At 47.5% G+C, this 10,500-nt stretch overlaps 2 protein-coding genes across 3 annotated transcripts; one reads left to right on the top strand and one right to left on the bottom strand.

Moving 5' to 3' along the window:
- Positions 1 to 1,503: 1,503 nt before the first annotated feature.
- Positions 1,504 to 4,378, bottom strand: MICOS13 (mitochondrial contact site and cristae organizing system subunit 13). Its single transcript, XM_058858589.1, has 4 exons — positions 4,240 to 4,378; positions 2,905 to 3,061; positions 2,121 to 2,172; positions 1,504 to 1,695 (listed from the first exon to the last, which is right to left on the bottom strand). The coding sequence occupies exons 1-4, from the start codon at positions 4,266 to 4,268 to the stop codon at positions 1,598 to 1,600; spliced, it is 336 nt and encodes a 111-aa protein (XP_058714572.1). The 5' UTR covers positions 4,269 to 4,378; the 3' UTR covers positions 1,504 to 1,597.
- On the top strand, positions 3,892 to 10,363 carry HSD11B1L (hydroxysteroid 11-beta dehydrogenase 1 like). Of its 2 annotated transcripts, none has more exons than XM_058858587.1 (8): positions 3,892 to 4,144; positions 5,121 to 5,172; positions 5,278 to 5,459; positions 6,092 to 6,222; positions 7,375 to 7,486; positions 7,840 to 7,931; positions 8,958 to 9,051; positions 9,345 to 10,363. In XM_058858587.1, the coding sequence occupies exons 3-8, from the start codon at positions 5,375 to 5,377 to the stop codon at positions 9,575 to 9,577; spliced, it is 747 nt and encodes a 248-aa protein (XP_058714570.1). In that variant the 5' UTR covers positions 3,892 to 4,144; positions 5,121 to 5,172; positions 5,278 to 5,374; the 3' UTR covers positions 9,578 to 10,363. The 2 variants fall into 2 exon arrangements, with proteins under 2 accessions (XP_058714570.1, XP_058714571.1); XM_058858588.1 differs by having other exon boundaries at positions 3,892 to 4,167.
- The last annotated feature ends 137 nt before the right edge of the window (positions 10,364 to 10,500 follow it).

Below are 10,500 nucleotides of genomic sequence, written 5' to 3'. Positions count from 1 at the left end.
GCCCAGAGATTTTACCTAGCAATCTGTAATTTCCTTAGAAGCAGCCACTGGCTGTGCTTTGGCATAATTTTGTGTTGAGGAACTGACATGATCGAGATTGGTGCAAATGATCTGTTGCTTTGTCATATCCAAGCTGAAATTTGTTTTTGTGCAGACTTCTGGAGCATGACCTTAGCCTTACCTTAAAATGGCTTTTATGATGCCAAGAGGAAAAAAAACGCTGTCACTTGGCATTGGTAGGGTCACTGGGTTTTTTTCATCTTTAGAGAAGGGTTTTTTATGAGTTGCCTGAAGATACCTTTTCATTCATCAATGTAGAAAGCGTATTACAATGACAGAGCTTTGCAGAGCAATCATCAAAGGGCAAAGAAGTGGTACAGAAGATCCTGAAAAGCATGGAGAACTCAAGTTCTGAGCATGCCAGAGGTGCAGTATTCTGTTTGTACATGGTGTGCTTTGCTCAAAGTGGTTACATTTGGTTTGTAGCAAAAGCCAGAGAGAGCTCTCTAGATGAATGTCAGAATTTCATTAGTAGGAGGTTTGGCCTGGTGAGAAGTGGGGGTAGACCTTTGACCAAAGTTGTGCTGCTTCAAAAGCAGTGGACATGGAAAGTTAGAGAAGAAATGGGGCATTAATAGAGGTTATCTGGGTCCTGGGGTGCAGTGAAGCATCTGACACCTGCAGGACACAACTCCAAGGTTTACTGAGCTTGAAGCTTCCATCTGCACCATCAGGTTTAAGAGCTGCTGATGGACCCATCCTTCAGGAATTAACTTAAGCACTTTTTAAAGCCATTTGCATCTTAGCCAAATCCTCTGAAATCTCTGGGCAGTTGGCTTCATCATGTATCTATTTGTTTAAAAAGGAAACAAAACTGCAAATCCTTCTTCATCCTCGTGTTTTAAATTTGCTTCCTGACTTAAGTAAGGACTCATCCTACTTTCCCCTCCTGCTGTTCCCTGTTTTGGCAGCTGTGTTGTGGCTCATTCTGTAATTATAACAGTCCTAGCCAAAAGTGTTAAAAACACGATTGATTTATAACTTTATTTTACAATAGTAAAATAGGCCACTAGTGCTCCTTACATTTGCCTGGGCTGTGACTGAAAAAGTGAACTCATGAAAGTTTTCATCCATGTTAAAATGAAAATATGCAGAGTCTGCCACCTGGGTCATAGTGCAAGCTAACAAAAGGTTTTATTCAGATAAACTTTGTCCAGTTGTTCTCCCCTGTGCTTGTATAATCATCCAAGGCCATCTTTTACCTTGGATTTTTGATTTTGTTTGAACTTTTGTTGGCTTGGTTTGAATTAGATGGCATTCACCCTCAAGATTAATTCAGCTTCAGAATAATCTATTTCGTTTCCAAGCTTTAGAACAGAAGCTGTTCCTCAGCACATGGCCATCACTTCATCACAACTGATCTGTGATTCCTGGAGCTTTGGATCATTGCTAAGTCAAATCCATTATTCCACTCTGCAGGCTAAAACCAACCCAAAATACAAATGGGAGTTCCAAAGTCTTTTATTGTAGCCCTTACATGGCCGAGCTGCCCTCCAGAGGGGTGGACTGAGAGAATCCTGATCCCTGGAGAACGGGTTCATTTCACAAGATCCTTCACGTATTTCCAACCTTCCACTGTGTATTCACAGGCCCTGGTGGGAGCTACAGACAGGGCAGACATAGCTGTGTGCACTCCTGCAAGGAAAGCAGAGAATTACCCCAAGATCACCATCATTCAAGCCAAATTTCCCAATTTCCAACACCTCCATTATAGATCTCTTTAAGCCCTGAGCATTTGTGACCCAGAAATTCCAACTTCAGGGTCTGTACATGAGTTAAGACAATTATAAGATGCAATTCAGTTCTTTAAGTCCTGTTTTATTTCTGGCCTTGCCACAGACTCTATGGATGATGCAGGACATGTCAGTTATTTGTGGATTGTGTGTCCCCACAATTACATGAAGACTCTTTGCTGCACCATAAAAACTATAAATTACCAGGTATTTATAACATGCTTTGGCCTTCAAAGAAAAATGTCTAAAATTCTAATAACAATGGGAATGCTCATCCCTTCTGAAAAGCCAAAGACTGAGTTCAGACTCAGTGAGCATTTATTTTACCTTTATTCCAGGAGTCAGAGAGGGAAAAATCAAATTTTGGAGTGGGTGGGAGCTAGAAAGAAAGAGAGAGACAAAATATCAGCACTCAAGGAGTTTCACTTGGAATTCACATCACCTTGTCAATGTCTCTTGACCTCAGATCTCAAAAATACTTGGGTGCTTACTCTCTGTAAGCCTCTAAAGGGACCAGACATGGGCTTTACTCTTTCCTGCAATATAAAATAGGTGCAAAAGGTAGAACATATCATTTAGGTTCTCCTGAAAAAAACATCTCCATGGCTGTTAGTTTATAGTTGTCTGTAATAGGAAAAATGCTTCTCAAGCTTAAAGCAAAGGCCTCTTCTTTTCTGAGGATTTTAAAAACTAAGAACTACTCATAGAGGAGGAGCCTCTTCAGGCAATTTAAATTCAACCTGATGAACTGTTAGCAATTTAAGAAATTGGGAGGATAATATTTTCATTGTTATTTCTTGAAAACATGTAGGATCTTCCAGAAGAAGCTTAGACATACCACTATACAGTGAAATTCCTCCCAGAGCATGTTTGCAATCCCTTTCTTGACCATGCATAGGCTGGTTACTCCTCTCCTTTGAAATAACATGTGTGAGCAATGTCTCTGCCCCAAATTTAGAACTTTATTCACCTTCTATTTCAATCCTCTTCGACATGAAATCCAGTTTCAACTCCTGCCAGCCTCACTGGAATCAGAATATCACCCCCATATTCTCTCTTCCTCATTCAGAGGAGGTTTCTGTGCTGCAGGGATCACCTGAGCAGCCCTTACCTCCCAGCCCAGGTAATTTGTCCACTCTTGGATAGCTGGAGGCAGCGTTTCTTGAGCTTTTTTGAACGCTTCAGCACCTTCTGTGCCACTGCCCAGCAGCCCCTGGTCATATGCCACATACACAGCTGCTCCAGCCAGGCCTCCTTTGATCAGAAACCTGAAAGAATTGAAAGCAGAACAATTCAGTTCGTGTTCTGACCATCAGTGCATCTCTCTCAGTGGTTGTGGCTGCCAAAAAGAGGGAATTGATAAAGAAATCTCTTGTCTTGCTGCAGGCAAAAATCAGCAGAAAAATACCTGTCTATGTTCCTTGCCTTCCTAGGACAACTATTCCCTGTCAGCCCCTTGAAATTACACTTAATTCACATTTTATCAGTGATGGTTCTCAATATAAAAAATGGGAAAGTGTTAAGTACCTCAAGAGCATCTGCCACTTTTAAAGCCTGAGAATCACTGGCATATCCCTGCAATCCCTGCTAAAAGCAACTAAGGGATTTTGCAGTGGCCAAGCCATCCATGATAATGATAAATCTGACATTTATCTAACAAATCTGACAGACACCAATATCTTGTTAAGCTCATTACAGTCCAGTGAACACCTGGCCATGGTGTTTGCATTGCCAAGGCTTTTAAAGTTTCCCTGCATGATGTGCAGCCACCAGTTTTTACAGCTGTGATGGCAACCTACCAAAGGGAAGGGGAAGAGAATATTTGACCTTTATCGGCATTTTTATTGTAAATAAGATTTGAGGTGACTGATTTTCCCAGACTTACAGGGCAGAGAGGTGTTATCCCTTTAAAAAAACAGCAAAACCTATTGTACAAGGGGACAACCCAAACCTTGGCAGACAGCGGTACTGCAGTAGTGGGACTTAAGGCAGATACAAGAGCTGACAAGAGAGAACTAAATTTTTAAGTCGCGTATTCACATGCACTTCGGGGAAAAGGGATTTCCCTGCTGAAATGCACTGTCCGCCCCCAAGGATACCGTTCCGCACTCCCTCGCTGTGGGTGTACGCCCAGCTCCGAGCACCGCGCTATTCCCGATCTTTTGTTACGTGTCCATGCTCGCCCCCAGCCAGCGGCAGAGCCCTGCCCGGCGTGTGCAGACACACACGGGGAGCTGCCGGCCGCGGGGGCAGGCGAGGCCAAGGGCGCGGAGCGAGGCGAGCAGAGCCGAGGGACAGGGCCTGGGGACGGGCCGGGGACAGCCGGGGAGCACTGAGGCACCGGGAGCGGCGTGAGGCGCTGGCCGGGCGGGGAGTACGGGGGGGAAACGCCATGCGGAGGGTGCGGGAGGGCGGGGGCCGGGCGGGCAGGGCCCGTGGGACTCACTTGACGGCGGGGAGCAGGCGGGCGGCCATGGCGGCGGCGGGGCCGGGACCGGGACCGTCACGTGCCCGCGCGGCCCCGCCCGCGCCGCCGCCGTGAGGGGCGTGAGGGGCCGGGCAGGGCTGAGGGGCCGGGCAGGGCCGAGGGGCCGGGCAGGGCTGAGGGTGTGAGGGGCGTGAGGGGCCGGGCAGGGCCGAGGGGCCGGGCAGGGCCGAGGGGCCGGGCAGGAGCGTGAGGGGCCGGGCAGGGCCGAGGGGCCGGGCAGGAGCGTGAGGGGCCGGGCAGGGCTGAGGGGCCGGGCAGGGGCGTGAGGGGCCGGGCAGGGCCGAGGGGCCGGGCAGGAGCGTGAGGGGCCGGGCAGGGGCGTGAGGGGCCGGGCAGGGCCGAGGGGCCGGGCAGGGCCGAGGGGCCGGGCAGGGGCGTGAGGGGCCGGGCAGGGCCGAGGGTGTGAGGGGCGTGAGGGGCCGGGCAGGGCTGAGGGTGTGAGGGGCGTGAGGGGCCGGGCAGGGCTGAGGGGCCGGGCAGGGCTGAGGGCGTGAGGGGCGTGAGGGGCCGGGCAGGGCTGAGGGGCCGGGCAGGGCTGAGGGTGTGAGGGGCGTGAGGGGCCAGGCAGGGCTGAGGGTATGAGGGGCCAGGCGCGGCTCCTGAGCCTTTGTGTCGCTGTCCCCACCGCTCGTTTTGTCGCTCCGTGTCGCAGCGTGGTTGGTGGCAGAGCAGCTTATCCCGCTGCTCGTCTCATCCAGACAAGGCTCCGTCCTATGGGCTCTGCCGCCGCCCCCCTCCCGAGATCCGGCTGCTTTGGGGTCACTGCTGCCAACTGTTATCAGTCTAATGAATTAAGAGATCTCTAAGATTAGACACGAGGGGTTTTCGTCCTCCTGTAGGCTCGCGGTGTGTGGAGGCTGGCTCTGAGTGCAGATTCTGTGGGAATTGCCGGTAAAAGATCCTTTTTATTCTTGACCAAGGTGGCTGTGGCTCCCAGGGGAGAGACCCCTCAGGTGGGCTCTCGGTTCTACAAAAGCCTTTACGTGCCTCTCGCAGGTTGGCTCCGGGCATCAGAGGAAGGAGAGCACTGTATTATTTTGGCTGAAGTGCTCAGCTTCAAGACTTCACTTTGTTCCTCACAGCTTGGAGGGATATGAAGCCAATTGGAAAAGTGCTTTGTGCTACAGGGGTTGTAGCTGGGCTCATAGCTTTCTTCTGGGGAGATGACTTTAACCCAGGTAGGCTCACCAGGGGGATGATTTCAAGCTGAAGTGTAAGTCACACAAGGGAAGAGGTTGAATTTCCAAACTTTGACTGATGGTCTCATTCCTGCCCATAGTCTTACAAGAGTTGGTGGCCCCAAAGCAATGTTTCATTCCCAGAAACAAAAAGAAACAAAGAGGAAGACAAAATGGTCTAAGAGCAGGGATCCTGCTGTCTCTGTGGGGGGAAAATGGCACTTTGCTACTGCCTTGCTCTTTTTATGTTTTGGTTGTAAATTCCTTGGTGTCAAGAGTCATCTCTATAGTGTGCACAAGAGGGCTGAGGTGTCTCCAGACTGATGGCAAAGAGTAAATGATATGCAGAAGGCACATAGCCTGGTTTCTGGTTTATGTTGTACAGCTTCTTAGAAGGTGAAAAACAACTTGGTTCTTGAAAGATTTTGGTCTAGCAAAGGCTCTGTGACACAGCTAGCTGGCATGTCATTGCATCATCAGTCCTGCCTCTTCCAGTTTTGGAGAAGCACCAAGAATTTTGAGCACTTAGGTGCATCTTTCTTCTTTAAAGCTCTGCCAGTAGTTAAGGGCAGCTCCTCTGCTGCTTTCTTCACTTACTTCTGTATCTTTTATCCTCTTTCCCATAAAAAAAGAGAGCCTGTCTGGTGCCCGTGTTCTTGTGACTGGAGCCAGTGCTGGGATTGGAGAGCAAATAGCATATCACTATGCCAGATTTGGTGCTGAAATTGTGTTGACTGCCAGAAGGGAAGCTGTGCTGCAGAAGGTAAGAACCTTGCCCTTTTATGGGGGAAGACATGAGAGATTCAGGCTTTTACCAAACCAACAAAAAAAATTAGTTGTCAGCATGATAAATTTTATTTCGGAACTGTTAAGCATAAACCCAGAAGACAAGTTGGCCTGTACAAGAAGATGCAGTGCCTGAGCTTTTAACTGCCAGAACATTTAATTGTATGAGGGGATGGTGTGAAGCTGCATCAGGGAAAGTTCAGGTTGGACATTAGGAAAATGTTCTCCACTGAGAGGGTGACCAGTCACTGGAGTAAATTCCCCAGGGAGAAGTGGTCATGGCACCAAGTCTGTCAGAGTTCAAGGAATATCTGGGCCACATTCTTAGTGATATGGTTTGGTTTGAAGGAGTTCTGTGAGGAGCAGGGATTTGGATTTCATGATCCTTATGGGTCATCTTCAATTTTAGATTCTCCATGAACTACAACTCCTGTGCAATATTGTGCAGCTTTTCAGAGTCCAAATTGTTCTATTTGTAGCTGTTTTGTTAAAAACTCAAGACCTTTTGTAGGTTAAATGCCTTTTTCACCAACTCAAACAGATGAGACTTCTTCATCTGTACATTATGAAAAGGGATAATATTTAGAAAGGGTAACTCTTTAACTGTGGGGATGTGTGACTTCCAAGGAAAGTTCTTCACTGTGAAATGGTGCAAAAGGTGAATTGGGGACAGTGAGCATAATAATAGTTCCTAATGACTGGAAGGCATTATTTCAGCAAATAGCTAAAAGTGCATATAATTGCCAGGCACATTCACACACTCAGCATAGCAAAGGAATTATGAAAGATGAATTCTTTTCCAGTTAGTTTGGTAAAAAGAGAAGAACTTAATGTAAAGCATAACCCTTGTTCCAGAAGATTTCTCCTGAAGAAGATTGTTTTTTTCCCAGTGAATCTTGATCCTGTCCCAAAGTAGATCGTTTAAGCAGACAGTTAGAGGTAACTCTTTGCAGGATGCAGATTCAAAGTCTGGATGCAGAATGAGCTCTCCAGCCCAAACAGCAGTGGATTTTAAATTAAAGTGTGTCTATGTCCAGAACTGACTCTCACTGACTGTGGTGTGTGCTTTATGATGCACATTTCCCCTATTCTTTTTCCAAATAGTTTAATCTTTGTGTTCTTTTTCAAGGTGATGGAGAAATGCCTGACACTTGGAGCAAAGAAAGTATTTTATATCCCTGCAGATATGTCTTCCCCTTCAGAGCCTGAAAAGGTGGTTCAGTTTGCTGTCCAAAAGCTGGGTAAGCATCCTGGGCATCTCTTTGGCTTTCAGCTGTGTGCACAGTTCTCATTCTAGCAGGAGCTTCCTGCTTCAGTTCCCTGAACTGAGAAAGGTGTTAAGGACATAGATGTACCACCAGAACTAAGTTCTGAGCCTGAATCATGCTGAAACAACATTTCAGAGAGTTGTTGTCAGTTTTCCTTTCAGTTCTACTCCTGAGGAGCAGTCAGAGTTGCTCCCAGATGGGTACATTTAATCTGTCTTCATAGTAAAGTACTTCCCAGCCTTTTGAAGGAGTGGTTCAGCCCTCCTGGCCCTGGTTGATGGTGAGGGGATGGGCCCCTTGTGTGACTGTTCTTCCTGCTGTCCAAGGGGGCCTGGATTACCTCGTGTTGAACCACATCGGCACAAACCGTTTCCAGGAGTGGACTGGAGATGTGGAATACACCCGCTGGCTCATGCAGGTGAGGCTTCCCAGCTCACCTGGAACTGGGTGAGCCTGGCATCTCCTGGGACAGCTTTGGGAAGCTCCAAGGCAAATCCAAGTCTGTGGCAATGGTTGAGAACAATCCTTTTACTTTATTCCTGTTTGAAGTCAAGCAGTTTGGAGGCTTTGTTGCTAGAGAGGTGTTTTGCTCAGATGTTGTACATTTGTGAAGAGGAATGTTTGGGAAGAACTTTAGACTTCTTCCTTCTGTCCTTCTTACCTCCCTTTAGCCCAGGGGTTTAGGATTGATGGGCAGTTCCAGGCAGTTTTGTTTAATTGAGGAAGGTCTGTAAGTGAGCAGCCAGCACTTCCTACAGGTCTATGGCAAGTGCACAATTGCAGAACACAAAGTTGTTTGAAATGGTGTCTGCCATTTGAGTCTCTATTCACAGATTTAGAGTTTTCCTGTAGAATCACCCTGGTGCCAGGTTTTGGGGCCATGGAAATGAAGAGCTGTTTTCTTGATTCAGTCTTCTTCATTCAGGTGGGTCATACTAGTTTCATTTTGGAAGGAGGCTTTTTGCTGGAGAGTGGGAACTTAGGAATGTAGGTAAGAAATTCTTATAACTTAAGAGAGCAGTCAAGCTCTGAAGATATGCTGAATTTTGTCCTTCATTGTAGTCTGAATTCAGTCAAAAGAAACTTAAAAGGGGATCAGACTGAGACTCAGTGTCTTTGGTAGGGGTTGCAGAGTAAAGAATAGCATAAAGCAGGGACAGCTAATTATATCTTGTCAGGAAATCTGACAATTGTTATTGTGACAATATGTTAAAGCCCAGGAATAACCTTTGCTCTGAATCTTCTTCACTGCTTTTTCTGGAATCCGAAAGACTCCTGGATGCAATGTTTGTCCCCATCTTTAGAGGTGATTTTTCTCACTTGCTGTTTGAAAAGACAATTCCAAACCACGCTCCTTTCCATTTCTGACCACTCTATTACAGACTTTCTTGGCTCATGCTTTCAAACCCTCTACCTTCTTCCATGTCTACATTTATTGTTCCAGGTGAATTTTTTGAGTTACGTGGCTCTTGCAACAGCAGCTCTTCCCACCCTGGAGAAGAACAGAGGTGCTCTGGTGGTTGTTTCTTCCCTCACAGGTTGGTGACTTTACCTGAAGTGGAAGCCATGGTTCCCAGTACTGTTCATGTGTACTGTTCATATTTCTCTGTTCAACTCCTAAACACAAACTGTGCTTTTCATAGTATATAACAATATTATAGTAAAGATATAATAATATAATAATATGTGTACTAATATATAAAGGGAGACTCACCTGAACATGAGTTGATACAGTATAGCAAATGCTGCATCTTTTCCCAGATTCCCTCTCCATGGATCCTCCTTACACCCAGTTTCCTGGTGTTTTCCATTCTCTCTTTCCCCTTTCCAGGGAGAATGCCCACTCCCTTCACCACTTCTTATTCTGCCACCAAGTTTGCACTGGATGGATTCTTCGGCTCACTGCGCCATGAGCTCATCATGCAGAGGAGAAATGTGTCTGTCACACTGTGCATCCTGGGCCTGATTGATACTGCTTCAGCACTGGAGTACACCAGGCATGTATTTGTCTGCAGGAACACATCTCTTCTTGAGAGCATGCAAAAAAATGCACAGCAACTCTAAGAGGGTGTGTGCATCTGTCTGGGGAGAGTGCACCTGCCTGGGCTCATCACAGGGGTTGTTCATTATGGAACAGGAAGCCCTGTGGGGTCAGTGTGCCCGGCTCAAACCCCAGCCTGGCTCTGAGTGATCCTCTGCCCATTCCCTTGCAGGGGAAAAGTTCACCTCAGTGCCTCCCCTGCTCCCGAGGCCGCGCTCGCCATCGTCCGGGGTGGAGCCGCTCGGGCACACGAGATTTTCTACCCACGGTGGCTGCAGCAGCTCTGCTGCCTCTGGGCTCTGTTCCCCAGCAGCGGGAACCAGGTGCTGCGGACTTTCTATAACTACAGCAGTCCCTAAGGGATGCCCAGTCTCATCCTACATCCCTTCTAATCATGTTCCTGCCATCCCATTCAACCACTGGTGTCAAGCAGGAGCAGGGCAGCAGTGGTGGCAAAGTCCCCTTTTCCTAACATGACCTGTGGTCTCTCATCTGCTTCAGCCACGGTTCTGCTGCTGCTACCCATCAGTCAGAGATCTTTCCCACTGTTCACTCTGCCTTAGCCCTCCTCCTTCAGCCTCACCTGTCTGCTTTGACTGCAGCCAGCCTTTTCCCAGCCCCAGATTCAACCCCTGTCCATCTGCACAGGATGTCCTGGAATGTCCCTCCTCCTGGAACGTCCTCCTCCACTACTTCATTTTGGATTCCATTCCTCTTGCTTCCTCTAAGTAGAATTTTAATCTCCAGTTTAATAAAACAAGTTTTTAATGTGTTGGTATTATGTGTTGATGCTTCCTCTGTGAATATTGGTCCCTGGATTCTGTGGGCCAAGGCCTGTTTGCTGACCCCATGTGACCTGTTAAATTAGCCCAGGGCTTTGGCAACGTCTTCAAGTGTAAGCATTACCTAAAAGCAGGTGCAACTAACAAGATGAAGTAGAGCCCCA

This window comes from Poecile atricapillus, chromosome 28 (genome assembly GCF_030490865.1).
Source record: "Poecile atricapillus isolate bPoeAtr1 chromosome 28, bPoeAtr1.hap1, whole genome shotgun sequence".
NCBI classification, from domain to species: Eukaryota; Metazoa; Chordata; class Aves; order Passeriformes; family Paridae; genus Poecile; species Poecile atricapillus.
The sequence above is the reverse complement of the archived record's forward strand: the minus strand, read 5'-3'. Positions and strand labels throughout refer to the sequence as shown.

Excerpts from the sequence above, each read along its gene's own strand:
- HSD11B1L (XM_058858587.1), top strand. The coding sequence starts at position 5,375 with ATGAAGCCAATTGGAAAAGTGCTTTGTGCTACAGGGGTTGTAGCTGGG. Across the intron at positions 5,460-6,091 it reads GGGAGATGACTTTAACCCAG|AGAGCCTGTCTGGTGCCCGT; the intron begins GTAGGCTCACCA and ends CCATAAAAAAAG. Across the intron at positions 9,052-9,344 it reads GGTTGTTTCTTCCCTCACAG|GGAGAATGCCCACTCCCTTC; the intron begins GTTGGTGACTTT and ends TCCCCTTTCCAG.
- MICOS13 (XM_058858589.1), bottom strand. The coding sequence starts at position 4,268 with ATGGCCGCCCGCCTGCTCCCCGCCGTCAA. Across the intron at positions 3,062-4,239 it reads CGCCTGCTCCCCGCCGTCAA|GTTTCTGATCAAAGGAGGCC; the intron begins GTGAGTCCCACG and ends CAATTCTTTCAG. Across the intron at positions 1,696-2,120 it reads CTCTGACTCCTGGAATAAAG|GAGTGCACACAGCTATGTCT; the intron begins GTAAAATAAATG and ends CTTTCCTTGCAG.